The 13,988-nt window shown below is 60.2% G+C and overlaps 1 protein-coding gene across 4 annotated transcripts; it reads left to right on the top strand.

Moving 5' to 3' along the window:
• The first annotated feature begins 23 nt into the window (after nucleotides 1-23).
• MUTYH (mutY DNA glycosylase) lies at nucleotides 24-13,949 on the top strand. 4 transcript variants are annotated; one of them, XM_075935866.2, is made up of 17 exons: nucleotides 24-164; nucleotides 999-1,114; nucleotides 2,610-2,743; nucleotides 5,682-5,721; nucleotides 7,192-7,265; nucleotides 7,432-7,473; nucleotides 7,560-7,631; nucleotides 7,862-7,975; nucleotides 8,319-8,416; nucleotides 9,228-9,372; nucleotides 10,426-10,513; nucleotides 11,028-11,213; nucleotides 11,872-12,017; nucleotides 12,488-12,631; nucleotides 12,874-12,924; nucleotides 13,123-13,284; nucleotides 13,744-13,949. In XM_075935866.2, the coding sequence occupies exons 2-16, from the start codon at nucleotides 1,006-1,008 to the stop codon at nucleotides 13,246-13,248; spliced, it is 1,569 nt and encodes a 522-aa protein (XP_075791981.2). In that variant the 5' UTR covers nucleotides 24-164; nucleotides 999-1,005; the 3' UTR covers nucleotides 13,249-13,284; nucleotides 13,744-13,949. The 4 variants fall into 4 exon arrangements, with proteins under 4 accessions (XP_075791981.2, XP_075791979.2, XP_075791978.2 ...); XM_075935864.2 differs by having other exon boundaries at nucleotides 12,458-12,631; nucleotides 13,765-13,949; XM_075935863.2 differs by having other exon boundaries at nucleotides 12,458-12,631.
• The last annotated feature ends 39 nt before the right edge of the window (nucleotides 13,950-13,988 follow it).

Here is a 13,988-nt window from a genome sequence, read left to right as displayed (position 1 = left end):
CGGAGACGCTGATTGGCTAACGATCCCCCCGCTCGTTCCCGCGACAGGCTGTCCCAGACCGCGAGCCGGCTTCCTGCGCCCCTCTCTGATTGGCTCCTCCCCGGCCGGGAGCGGCTCTGATTGGCTCTCGCGGATGCCCGGGAAAGCGGGGCGAAGCTGGGGCGGTAAGGGACGGTCCGCGCGCCGGGCCCTGCTGCAGCGCCCCCCCCCCGCGCGCCCCGCTCCAGCCCGCCCCCCCCCCGAACACACGAGGTGCACGCCCCCCCGGCTGCCCCTCCCCCCACGGGTTGCACGTGCCCTCCCCGGTTACTCCCCCCCGTTATGCATGTGCCCCCCCCCGTTACCCCTCCCCCACGGGATGCACGTGCCCCCCGTTACCCCTCCCCCACGGGATTCACGTGCCCCCCCCAGTTACCCCTCCCCCACGGGATTCACGTGCCCCCCCCAGTTACCCCTCCCCCACGGGATTCACGTGCCCCCCCCAGTTACCCCTCCCCCACGGGATTCACGTGCCCCCCCCAGTTACCCCTCCCCCAAGGGATGCACGTGCCCCCCCCAGTTACCCCTCCCCCAAGGGATGCACGTGCCCCCCCGTTACCCCTCCCCCACGGGATTCACGTGCCCCCCCCAGTTACCCCTCCCCCAAGGGATGCACGTGCCCCCCCAGTTACCCCTCCCCCACGGGATTCACGTGCCCCCCCCAGTTACCCCTCCCCCAAGGGATGCACGTGCCCCCCGGTTGCTCCCCCCCGTTATGCATGTGCCCCCCGTTGCCCGGTTGCTCCTCCCCCCATGGGATGCTCGTGCCCCCCCCAGTTACCCCTCCCCCACAGGATGCACGTGGCCCCTGAGTGTCTGGGTTCCCCCCCAACATGCCTGGTGCGCAAGGGGTCCCTGTCCCCGTGGGAGGCCGCAGCGCTAGGGGTGGGGGCTGGTGCAGCTGCGAGGGTCCTAGCGGAGTCCCCATAACTGCAGCCCCTTCCCTCTCTCTTCCACAGCCTGGCGATGAGCAAGCTCCGGGCAGCAGCTGGCAGCGGGCGGGGGCTCCCGCAGGGCGCAGGGGAAGTGAGGCGGTCCCCGCGCAGGTGCAGGGAGAGCCCCTCGTCCCAGAAAGGTGACAGGCTGTAAGGATCTCATGGGGAAGCTGCAGCGTGGGTGACTAGCCACGTCCTGAGCACACGCCAGTGCCAAGGGATGCTGGCAAATAAAATGATATTTTGTAAATAAAGCTCCGTCCGCTGAGGCTGCACCTTATTCATTCTGACCATTGAACGCTTGCACTCTCTGCTGATCCTAACGTCACTGCTGACCTCTGGGTTCAGGCCTGCGCCTTCAGTGCCACTCAACCCTAAAGTGCTATTGTCAGGCTCCTTGTGTCTTGTCTCAGTAAGGACAGCTCAGCAGTGCTCTCTTTGGGATGCGATGCTCAATCTGGGCTGTTTCTTCCTTGTGCACGTGGAGTGACCAAGATTTCACCAAGTGAGCTTGGTTAACAGCTTGGCTATGTTGTGTGAGCTGGGGATTGCAGCTGCCCCATGCAGAGGTGGGTGAGCGCTGCAAGGCCGAGAGCAGGGTTCCCTGTAAGCTGTGCACTTGTGTGGCCACTCAGGAGAGAGTCCAGTGCCGCCCAGCTGATTAGCAGAGCGCCCCCACTTTTTGTTTCTACGGGTGGTGCACATTTGCACATGCCTTCATCCGCACATAACAAACGTGTTCCATGTATGGACGGAAAAGACTAGAGGGAATAATGGCTGAGAGCAGTAAAACTAGTTGAAAGCTTATTTTAGTCACTGAAATCAGATTTGCCTTTGATACACACAGCGAGCTGCCTGCCAGTCCCCTTTTCAGAGACACATAACACTTTAACCAAAAGCTTGTGCTGCCTCCTTTTTTCAACACTGTGGTTGCACTTCAAAAAATATTCTGTTTGGTTTCTGGTCAGTTTCTCAGCCTCCTCTGCTAGCCCCATGCTGTTCGGGCTTCCTCACCTCTGATATAACAAATTCTTTAGTAGGCATGATCTTTCTTTCTTTCTTAGCAGGAAGCTTGTTCTAGTTAATGCATCCCGCTGAGCATAGAGAACCCAGTCATAGAAGTTTTTACCAGTTAAATGTTGGCATACCCCTTATTGTATGAGACACATGGAAAACCAGTCCCTGCCCTAGGAAAGGTACAGTCTGTGAGACAGAGTCAACTAGATGCAATGGGAGGCCCAGGTAAGGGTGGTAAATTGGAGGCTTTATTTCTAATCTTACACGTCTCTCCAGTTCTGTAAGGTTTAGGAGAAGAAGGCATTTGATGAGAGACAGTATTTGGGAGTCTGGTAGAAATGAGGCTTTGGGGGTGAATTTAGGATTGTAGAGCTGTGGCACACTGGGCCTGGGTGAATCCTGGAAACAGCTAATGAAAGCCTTTTGGGGCCACACACCCTTCAGGGTCCAGTGCAGGGGCTTGTCAAGGCTTTTCGTTTGTTTATAGTGGGCAAAATTTGTTTCCAAATGATGTAAAAACCTTCACCTCAGTAATGAAAGACCATCCCAGCCCTACACCCCAAGCTCCTTGAACCACCGGTCCTGTCTTCTGACTGGTATTTTAATGTCTCCTTGCAGGCATGCCTCCTTCAGTGTCTGCCCAGCAGTCCGCGTACCATCTCTTCAGCCGCCCAGCTGAAATCAAGGCCTTTCGGAAGAATTTGCTTGCCTGGTACGACAGATGCAAGCGCGACCTTCCTTGGAGGAATCTGGTACGGCAGGAGCAGGTCACCGCAATACATGGTTGGGTTTCTCTCAATTTAAAAGGGTGCTGCTGTGGCACTCAAAGTACAGGCAGTCCCCGGGTTACGTACAAGATAGGGACTGTAGGTTTGTTCTTAAGTTGAATCTGTATGTAAGTCGGAACTGGCGTCAGCCACTGCTGAAACTGATCAGTTTCAACCGCAGCTGAATCTGGACGCCAGTACTGACTTACATACAGATTCAACTTAAGAAACCCAGGCGTCCCCAAGTCAGCTGCTGCTGAAACTGATCAGCGGCTGATTCCAGGAAGCCCAGGGCAGAGCAACTCTACCTCGGGCTTCCTGTAGTCAGCCGCTGGTCAGTTTCAGCAGCGGCTGACTTGGGGACACCTGGGGCAGAGCAGCTGGGGTGCTGCTGGGTTGCTCCAGTAGCGCGGCTCCTCGGCGCTACTGGAGCAACCCAGCAGCACCCCAACTGCTCTGCCCCAGGCGTCCTGATTCAGCCGCTGCTGAAACTGACAAGCAGCGGCTGAATCAGGACGCCTGGGGCAGAGCAGCTGGGGTGCTGCCGGGTTGGTCCGGAGCGGCGCTGCGGGACCAACCTGGCAGCCCCCAGCTGCTCTACCCCAGGGCTAGGCAAGAAAAGCCTGGTCTGCTGGGGGAGGGTGGCACTAGCTGCACCCCCCCGCCCGCCCCCAGCAGACCAGGGAGGCGGGGGTGGCAGGACCGCCCAAGTCCTCCATGGCTTTGCTCCGTCTCCCTGGTCTGCTGACCTGGGAGACGCGGAGCAAAGCCACAGAGCACGCGGGCAACGGGACAGTCCAGGCGCGCCGCGGCTGTCCCACTGCTGGCATGCTCCGAGGCTTTGCTCCCCATCTCCCTGGTCTGCTGGTCGGGAGACGGTGAGCAAAGCCGCGGAGCACGCCCGCAGGGGGACAGCTCAAGTGCGCCCAGGCTGTCCCGCTGCGGGCGTGCTCCAAGGCTTTGCTCCCCGTCTCCCTGCAGACCAGGGAGACGGGGAACAGCTTTTCTCGCATCTGGGCGTCCCGCCGCTCCCGTCCTCCGGGGCAAGAAAAGCCCTGTTTGTAACTGCGGAGCTGACATAAGTCGGATCCGTGTAACTCGGGGACTGCCTGTAGTGTCCTTCCTTACGAACCTATCAGTTCACGTTAAAACCAAAGTGGCATCTGCGATCACATAGTGGAGGAAGATACAGAAGTGGCATGTTTTCTTCAACTTGGGTCCTGCATGTAGACGTGTGTGTTTCTATTCAGTATTTTCATCCTTGGCCCCATCTGTTGGGTTTGAGCAGCCAACGCTGCAGGGAGGTTTGCATTAATCCTTAGCCACTGGCTGCTTGCCTATTCGTTTGTCTTCCCTTGAGGTTGCACAATGTTCTGTAGTTCCCACTTTGGGTCAGCCCCAGCTCTCATCTCTGTCCTTGCTCAGCACGCTGCGACAAATGCATTGGCTTGTTCTGAGCTGGAACGGCTACTGTGGTCAGAGCTGAACTTTCAGTGCTGTGCTGAGAATTGTGTGAGGCTACAGTAATCCCATTTAAACATTGAGGCTACGTCTACACTGGCCCCTTTTCCGGAAGGGGCATGTAAATTTCACTAGTCGTCGTAGGGAAATCCGCGGGGGATTTAAATATCCCCCGCGGCATTTAAATAAAAATGTCCGCCGCTTTTTTCCGGCTTTTAAAAAAGCCGGAAAAGAGCGTCTAGACTGGCCCCGATCCTCGGGGAAAAAGTGCCCTTTTCCGGAGGGTCTTATTCCTACTTCAAAGTAGGAATAAGACCCTCCGGAAAAGGGCACTTTTTCCGGAGGATCGGGGCCAGTCTAGACGCTCTTTTCCGGCTTTTTTAAAAGCCGGAAAAAAGCGGCGGACATTTTTATTTAAATGCCGCGGGGGATATTTAAATCCCCCACGGATTTCCCTACGACGACTAGTGAAATTTACATGCCCCTTCCGGAAAAGGGGCCAGTGTAGACGTAGCCTGACAGTGCCGGTACCTACATTCTGGAGGAAAGGGGAGGCTTTTGAGAAGGGTTCTCTGTTGGGATTCTATTCTTCAGGATAAACTTTTAGCTGGAGCGAGGTCTAAGAATTCCCTCATGCCAAGATCAAGAGAGATTTGTTAATGGCTTTCAGTTGGTCAAACCAAATTCAGCATTAATGGAAACTTCTGGACCAGTCTTTTCTTTAGATAGTATCTAAATTATGCATAGAAAACAGGCTATTGTTCGCCTTTTTTATTTGCATATGTATATTTTGCATGCACGTATGTAAATGTTTCCTGAGCTGCTTAGGTCCTGTTGTCTGAACAGGCAGCCATCGCCCTAGCCCCCTAACCTGACTCGGCATCTGATCTTGCTAAGAAACTCGGCAAGAACAAAGTGTTTACCAGGAAAAGGTTTTGGGTGGAGTTGTTTACAGCTGGCCAGCAATGTTCCCTCTAATCTTTTCTATCCATGTGCAGATTTTTTGCATCCGTGCATGGTATACATTTTTATGTGCACTGAGGCTTGTGCAAATGTGCACCCCCAGGAGAAACAAAACCTAGCTGTGGGCACTCAGCTTACAGGAAACACTGGGGGCTAGTAACCGTTTGAAGCTGTGAATCCCAGATCTCTTAAGATTCATATAACGGCTCCATTTAAGGAGCTCTTATACTTAAGATAATTTTTACATGTATTTTGTCTGATGCCAGGGATCAGATACCAAACACTTCCCAAGAAAAGCTGCTTTTCTGCAAGCTCACTGGTGTCATTTCAAACACTGGTGGAGTCTCACTCAGGCTGAATTGGATGCTCCCTCTTTAGTACAAATGCCCCTATCCAAACAAGGTGTGCGGCCCTTTTCCTTTTCCCCACTGCTCCCTGGGCAGAGTCTGGAGCTAAGTGGCTCTGCCCTGTTCCCTGAAATTCCTCCTTCTTTCTTCAGGCAGCCAGCGAACCGGATGCTAACAGAAGAGCATATGCAGGTGAGACAGAGCGCACAGGCCTACTGCTCAGACTGCTTTTCTCTGGGGTGCATTAACAGAAATGTTGTGAGCATGACACATGTTGTGAGTCATTCTTCCGCTCTACTCTGCACTGATCAGGTCTCAGCTGGAGTGTTGTGTCCAGTTCTGGGCACCACGTTTCAGGAAAGATGTGGAGAAATTGGAGAAGGCCCAGAGAAGAGCAACAAAAATGATTCAAGGTCTAGAAAACATGACCTCTAAGGGAAGGCTGAAGGAATTGGGCTTGTTTAGTTTAGAAAGGAGAAGACTGAGAGGGGATGTGATCGCCGTTTTCAAGTATCTAAAAGGGTGTCACAGGGAGGAGGGGGTAAAATTGTTCTACTTGACCTCTAGGTTGGACATTAGGAAAAACTTCCTATCAGTCAGGGTGGTCACACACTGGAATAAATTGCCTAGGGAGGTTGTGGAATCTCCAACACTGGAGATATTTAAGAGCAGGTTGGACAGACATCTATGAGGGATGATCTAGAGCAGAGCTACTCAACTTTGGAAGCCCCATCGGCCACAAAGACACTCACAGCACATGCCGAGGGCCACAACTGACGTGTGGTTTCATAGACATGCAAATAGCTTCTTTCACACTGATGGGCATGAGTATAAAGATGAAGGCAAGACTACACAACACACCCATTTAAGTCAGTTCTGCTGAAATTAATACAATGCAACATTTACCTGATTTCCACCCGTAGGACAGCACTTTGAACGAGCAGTGACAGTCCAGGAATTTAATTACAAAAACACATCTCAACTACTGACCACTTTTTTTGTTTTGGCTCCCACGCGTGGGCCGTGTGTTGAGCCCTGCGTAAACCCAAACCGCACGGCAGGCCGCAAACAAACGGGCCGCATGTTGAGCTGCCCTGATCGGGACGGTGCTTGGTGCTGCCGTGAGGGCAGGGGACTGGACTCGGTGACCCCGCGAGATCCCTTCCACTTCTAGTGTGCTACGTTTCTCGGCTAGAAAGTGTCTGTGCGCGATGTGGGCGTAGAGCATGCTGAGCTGGCAGGGTGCATTGTGGGGTTGACGGAGAATAATACTCCGAACAAATGACACCGCCCACCCCGAAACCAGGCACAGCCCAAAGCTCCTCCAGCCTCTTTCTGCAAGAGGCCAGCAGCGTGGCACAGACCCAGCATCACAGGGAGGACGCTGGACGATAAGACGCTGTTCCCTTAGGCTCACAGGGCTGGGTTTGAGAGATGCCTGGGAGCAGCATGATGCAAATGGGGGAAAGGTGGTTGCCAGCGGATCATCCGGGCAGTCACTGGGGACGCATTCGTGGCCCCAGTTCTAAGCCTGCTTCAAGAATCAGGAGCCAGTGCCAGCCACTGCCCAGAGAGACCTCATGCAAAGGGGCAGGCCTAGGGGTGGTGGGAAGGTGCCTTCCAGTCCACCCGGACACCCTCGCTTTCCCTTTGTGCCTGCAGTGTGGGTGTCGGAGATCATGCTGCAGCAGACGCAGGTGGCTACGGTGATCGACTATTACAACAGGTGGATGCAGGTGATTGTCCGCTGTTCCTCCTGTGCCCGGAGCCCTGCGTTTCTGAGCACGTCTGAAACCTCGGTCATTGCACGTCTCGTGGCCAGCCTGCGGGTCCGCCCTGCACTCGTCACGCTCTGCGGGCCCGGGCCAGTGAGCAACCCCCTCTCTTTCCTTTGCAATGTAGAAATGGCCCACGCTGCAGGCCCTCGCCGGAGCTTCCCTGGAGGTGAGACTCTCCCCTCGCATGGGGGGCTGAAAATCCTGGGCCTGGGGCGACTGCTCCTAACCCCTGGCTGTGTGTCTTGGGAACAGGACGTGAACGAGCTGTGGGCAGGACTTGGCTACTACTCCCGAGGGAAGCGGCTGCAGGAAGCGGCACGGAAGGTACCCTGGTGGGGGGCGATTGTGGCTGGATGGGCTATTGCCCTAGGGCCTGCTGGCGGGTGCGGGGGAAAGCCCATTGCTTGGGTCTGTCCTCCGGTGCAAGCCAAACGCGCTGGAGCGGCGTGTGCCTGACGTGTCCATCGCGCCAGGTAGACTCCCCAGCTCCCGTTGGGAGGTGTCCGGTCTCTGCTGTTCCACACGGATTCCCCTTTACCCCCCTCTTTCCTCAGGTGGTTTCCGAGCTGGGAGGTCAGATGCCCAGGACAGCTGAGGAGCTGCAGAAGCTGCTGCCAGGGGTGGGGAGATACACGGCGGGAGCCATCGCCTCCATCTCACACGGGCAGGTGACGTGAGCCGGCATTGCCCGGGCGTCAGGCTGCGCTGGCCTTGGATTGCGGTGGGGCTCGTGGGCTCCTCAGCGGGTCTGGGGAGCGTGTCTTTCTCTGTGGCTGCTCTTAGCCGCTCGTGGCCTCTCCTTGCTCCAGGACAGCTCTAGTGCTGCTGGGCTTTCTGGGCACCGAGGGGAGCCTCGTGCTGCCGTGTAGGCACTGGGATCCAGTCATCCTTGCTGCACTGCCCAGCAGACCTGGCTGGGTTGGGGGTCGCTGGGCCCTGTGATCAGCCTGGCCAAATGCCCTCCCATGCGCACGCCCGTGTCCTGACCGCAGCTCTCCTGTCTGTCGCCAGGCGACCGGCGTGGTGGATGGGAACGTGATCCGAGTCCTGTGCCGGGTCCGATGCATTGGCGCCGACTCCAGCAGCCCGGCTGTCACCAACAGACTCTGGTAGGGGATTGTTCTCGTCCCGGGGGGCTGTAATACGCACAGCAGGGGGGATTGGGAATGGGAGGCAGCCTTTCGCCTCTGCTTACCAGGGCACTGACGCAGTCAGTCGCCCTGGGGCACAACTGAACAGCGCTAACCCGGAGGGCAGGAATTGGCCCCATGCAGGGAACGGGCAGCAATTGGGTCGGCCCTGGAGATGAAATTCCCCCTGCTGCAGCACCGGATTGTGCCTACTGGTGTGTGCACCAGCACAGTCCCCTCGCCAGCATCGGAGCCAGAGCTTACATCGTGCCGCCTGGTCAACACCACCCAAGCACCAGCGAGATCTGTCACGGAAGTGGCCATCTCGCCAGCCCGGGGCTGGGACTATTGGCCCGTCTAAGCAGAGGAGCAGCCTGCAAGAGGCAGACGCCCCTGGCTTTCAGGAGTGGCTGATCAATCCTGTGCTCCTAAGGCCGGCAGCCTCTACCTGCTACAGAGCTTGGGCTGCTCCTCTGCACGGGAACTGGGGGTTCGGAGCCCCCCATCTCCATTGCCATCCCGGGGGGGAGGCTGTGGGGAGCTCCTGGCCCTTTGACGCCCGCTGGCTCCTGTAAAGTAGAAGGAGCCTAGAGCACTCGCCCAGCGTACCAGAACAGCAAGCCCCCCGTGGCTGAGAATGGCTCTGCCCTTGTCCAGCTGGTGTCAAGGTTCTGACCCTCTCCCCAGCTGCTTGGGGTGGACTGGGATCCCTGCTGGGTGAGTGGTAGGGATTATTCCTGGGGCTAACCATGCCTACCGGCCTGCCACTTCTCGCTGCTCTTCGTCCTAGGGATTTGGCCAACGCTCTGGTGGATCCAGCCCGCCCAGGGGATTTTAACCAAGCCGTGATGGAGCTGGGAGCCACTGTGTGCTCCCCCAGGGCCCCGCTATGCACGGAGTGTCCTGTGAAGCCGCACTGCAGGGCGCGTGGCAGGGTAGGTTGCATGGCGCTTCCCTGCGTTCAGCCCAGTCCCAGCAGGCCACCGGTCTGTATGTCGTCGGATGGTCTAGTCTGTGCTCCTTCCTAGCACTGGCCAGTGAATTGCACCCGGTCCCCCCTGTGCGAGCCCGCCCAGCTGTGTTTGGCTAAGGCGCGCGGTTATCTGAGCGCGTAGCCAGCTGCGCGGACTGCACTCGCGGCGTTCAGGAGACCACGCGTATTGTCTGAAGACAAACCAGCACCGTCTGGAAGGGAGACGGGTGCAGCCTCCTTCCGGGGAGCGGCTCATCTCTCACAGCGTGTTCAGCCCGCGCGGAAGGCGGGCTTCGGAACCGTGCATTTAAGCGACCTGCAGTTCCCGTGCGGTTTGACGAGTTACAGAGTTCTTGTGGCACTAAAACCCTGGCTTGGTTCTGTTTTTTCCCGCCTCTCTCTGGGATGCCGCGGTTTAATCCCGCTGTCGGCAAAGGTGAGTGCTAGGACATAGAACAAACAGACCTTGTCTTTGGCAAGTCCGCTCTCAGCTGGTCGTTAAAATCTTGTGCCCAGTTTCTCATTTGAAACAGTGTAACCTCTTCTCACCCCCTTTTACATGGCCTTCCCCTCTCCCCTTGGTGTTTAACCCACTTGCATGTATTATGGCCAAATGCCAAGACTTGGTCCCGCATGAGCCAAGCTCTCTTCTGATGCGTGTCCGCCACGTCTTTAGATGGCTGCTTCTCGTAGCGTGACATCGGAGGGCAGCGTGTGGCTGGTGCCAAGTACAGCGAGCGCTGGGTCCGATCGACGGTTTATCTAGCCCAGTGTCCTGTCTGCTGATGGGGGGTGGAGCCGGGTGAGCCCGTGGGAATGAACAGAACAGGGCAGCTTTGTGTGATCCACCCCTGCCGGGTTCTGGCAGCCAGAGCAGGGCGTGTGCCCCTGAGCCTCGTGGCCAGTAGCCACTGGTGAACCTGCCCTCCGCGAATGGTTCTCTAATGGCGATGGGTTTCCGGGTGGGGAGTCCTGCCAGCCGCGGACCCGTCGCTGACCCTGCCCTCCTTTGCAGGTGGAGAAGGAGCTGGAATTTGCCTCCAAGAGGCTGCTGGGAAAAGCTGCCCCCAATGGCCCCCCGGTGCCTGATGTAGAGGAGTGTGGTAGGTGCTGGCTGGGGATCCTGGCTGCGTGTCCGGCCCGGCTCCCATGGCCCAGCCCAGTGGAAAGCGCCTCCAGACCCCTTCGCCCCAGGCGAGCGCCCCGTCTCGGGCCCAGAGCTCTGAGGGCAGCAGGCGAGAGCGGGAAGTGCCAGCAGGGGGCGCTGGGGCTCCTGGCAAACTCCCCTACTGGCCAGTGGGGCTGGGGTGCCCCACGTCCGCTGGTTACTTCAGGGGGGCGGAGTCGCAGGGTGACTAGTTTGGGGTGTGGGGAGGGAGACGCTCGGGCAGAGCTCCAACAGCTCGGGGCACCTCGTCCAGCTGATCCTGGGCCGACCCGGCGCCTTCTGGGGACCCACGTGGCGGAGCTGCCCTCAGCGCTGGGGTACATGCAGCAGCGGCGGAGACGCCCGGCCTCCTTTCCTCGTGCCGCGAGCAGAGCAGGGACGCAGCCCAGGGACCCCGGTCGGATTGGGGCCGGTGCAGTGACTGACCCGGTGCTGCATCTGATCCACAGCCGCAGGCAGCTGCTCCTTGTGCCTCCCTGCCTCAGAGCCCTGGGACAGCAGCCTCGGCGTGGCCAACTTCCCCAGGAGAGCGGCCCGGAAGCAGCCCCGGGCGGAGCGCGCAGCCACGTGCGTGCTGGAGAGGGGAGGCCACCCCGGGGAGCCGGAGTACCTGATCGTGCAGAGACCCAGCTCCGGTAACGCGCGGCTCGGGCGTGTGCCGGGGGCGCTGGGTCGAACAGGCGTCTGTGGGAGCCAAAGGATGCTGCCCTGTGGGAGGGCCGGGGCCAGTGGCAGAAAACCCCTGCGCGAGCTCTGCCCAGCGGGTGCCTTGGCCTGCGGCACAGGGGCGATTTGATACGGGGGCTATGGCAGAATGGGTCCTGGCCGCAGAGCAGGACGGGTGAGCAGCGGTGCCGGTGCCCCAATCCGGCCACGTGGAAACGAGTCTGCACCGCCCTGACGGCTCCAGCGCCTGGGGGCATCTGTGGGCTCCTTCCTGTGCCTGACCCTGCTGCCTCTTCCCCTCACTCCCTGCCTCACTCCCCGCCCGAGCCCTGTGCCTGGACTGAGCAGTGCCCTCTGGCACGTGGGGCACGCGTGTCTCGGCTGGGGGGCGAGGGGGAATCAGAGGGACGTACCTTTGAAGGGACGACATCCTGCAGCCAGGCGCTGGAGACGCGCTCTGCCCCAAGGGGCCTTTCCGAGCGCTGGCCCTGGCCTGAGCAGAGTCACGTCGGGCCCTGGGTGTGGCAAGGACCAGCTGCCGCCCCCGGCGCCCTTCGGAGATGGAAATCCGTGGTGGTGCCGCATGTGGCCTGGCGGCCCACGTCCCGTGTCCTGCCTCTCTCCCAGGCTTGCTGGCGGGGCTGTGGGAGTTTCCCAGCCTGCCCCTGGGGCCGGGGCTGAAGGAGAAGCAGCAGCGGGAGGCGCTGCTGGGCCACGTTCAGGCCTGGGCAGGAGAGGCCGTGGCCAGAGGGCGCCTGCGGCTCGTCGGAGAGGTAAACGGGGCCACGCTGGGGTGGGTGAGGGGCCGTGCGGGGCAGGGCAGGGTAGGTCGAGGCCCCACCCGTCTGCAGGCCACACTGGGCCAGCAGCCACCCTGCTGCCGGCAGCACAGACAGGGCCTGGCGTTGGCCCAGGCAATTGGGGGCTGGATGGGGAGCAGCGGCCTGCAGGGCTCTGAAGGGAGTCCCCTGTCTGCAGCCAGGAAGGTGACGCCCAAGCTGAGAGTCGCCCAAGCTGAATGGCCGGGCAGAGGGCCCCTGGCACCCTGGCCTGGTTGGGTGTTCTCTGCTCCCCCCTTCCAGGCTCTCCCCAGCCCGGTCGCTGAGTGTGGACGGCCTGCGGCGCGCGGTGCAGCCAGAGGGGGGCGCCGTCACGCAGCCGCCGCTTCCCCCGCCGGGAGCCGCAGCTCAGCCCGTTTCCCTCCGCGCTCCAGGTCAGCCACGTCTTCTCCCACATTCACCAGACGTACGTGGTCTACTCCCTGCTCCTGGGCGGGGGCGCCGGGGCGGCCTCCAGCAGGCGGGACGGGGAGCCGGGGCGGCCGGCCTGCCGCTGGGTGACGCAGGCAGAGTTCCAGAAATCCGCTGTCTCCACTGCTATGAAGAAGGTATTTGACACCCCCCTCCCGGAGTGGGGCGAGGGGCTCGGCCCTCTGCGACCCCCCAGACGCAGCCCCCTTGGGATTGCTGGTAACGGGGGGGGAGGATTCAACCCCCCATGTGTCCTGCCCCCCACTGGGGTCGCAGCAGAGGTGGGTGGGGCCAGCCTGGCACATCCTCTGGCCTGTGGTGCTCCCTCCCTCCAGTGCCGCTCCGGGGGGCTAGCCGGCTCTGTCTTGTGCCTCCCCAGGTCTGGAAGGCGTGCGAGCGGCAGAGCAGCGAGGGGAGGGGGCCCAGCAAGGTGAGTGCGTCTGCGAGGGGGCAGCCGGAGCCATGCAGGCCCCACGACGTGCAGGGCAGGGCTTCCCATGATGCTCTGCTTCGGCCCTGGCCGGGGGAGACTACTGCTGGGAGAGGGGATCAGTCTCCCACCCCTGGCACCATATTCGGGGCTCCCCAGGCCAGCAGCCGTAACCCTGCACGTGCGTCCCCTCTGCAGGGCCGGAAGCGGAAGCGGGGCCCGGATGCTTTGCACGCCGGCCAGCTGAAGGTGGACGCAGCCAGCAGCCTGCCCCGGAGGCAGCTCTCCCTCCACGCCTTTCTCACGGCCCCTGCTGGGGAATGAACACGGCCTCCCGCTCTGGCCGGGCCGCACCCGATGGTGAGGCCTGTCTGGAGGGGAAAGAGGCTCCATCCCTTGCGTTGCTTGGGCTGCAGTGACCGGCACCCGGCTGTCGGGGGCAGCCCTGAGTCGCCTGGGCTTAGCCCAGGGGAGCCAGAGACCCCCGCGCTGTTGTTCGCTGCACGACTTTCAGCCACCCCACCCCCTGGTGCTCCCCCCTGCAAAGGGACCCCTGTGAGTTACTTCCCTTCCCTGGGCCCGGCCCCGCCCCAGCAGCGAGAGGGAGACCCTAGCAGGGATGTGGGGTGGAGTAAGGAATCCAGCAGCTGCCCACGCAGGAGTCCTGCTGGGGGCACAGCCTGGGGCCGGGACTCGTCCCCGGAGCGCGGGTAGCGGGGGGGTCGGTCTGTGTGTGAATCCTACAGACACGTCCCCTGAGAGCGGACAGTCCCCCCGCTGCTGAGTAACGGGGATGTGGGGCCGGACTGTTTCCAACAGCTGCCTGTCTCGTCCCAGCAGCCCTGCTCCTGGGCCACCGAGGGCCGGAGCCCCAGCGGAGCCGGCTGTCGGACGCTGCCGTCGCCCGGGGGATGTTTGCTGCTGGCCCAGCCCTGGACACCGGCTCCTTCCCGCCTGGTTTTACTCAGCCTCCCGGCTGAGGTTTTAATAAATCTCAACTTTTTTCTACAAGCTTTTAAAAGCGGGTTTTGGCTCCGTGTCATTGGCGCCCCCTCCGGCGATAG

Source organism: Pelodiscus sinensis, chromosome 9 (assembly GCF_052426305.1).
Source record: "Pelodiscus sinensis isolate ZL-2025 chromosome 9, ASM5242630v1, whole genome shotgun sequence".
Classification (NCBI taxonomy): domain Eukaryota; kingdom Metazoa; phylum Chordata; order Testudines; family Trionychidae; genus Pelodiscus; species Pelodiscus sinensis.
The sequence above is the reverse complement of the archived record's forward strand: the minus strand, read 5'-3'. Positions and strand labels throughout refer to the sequence as shown.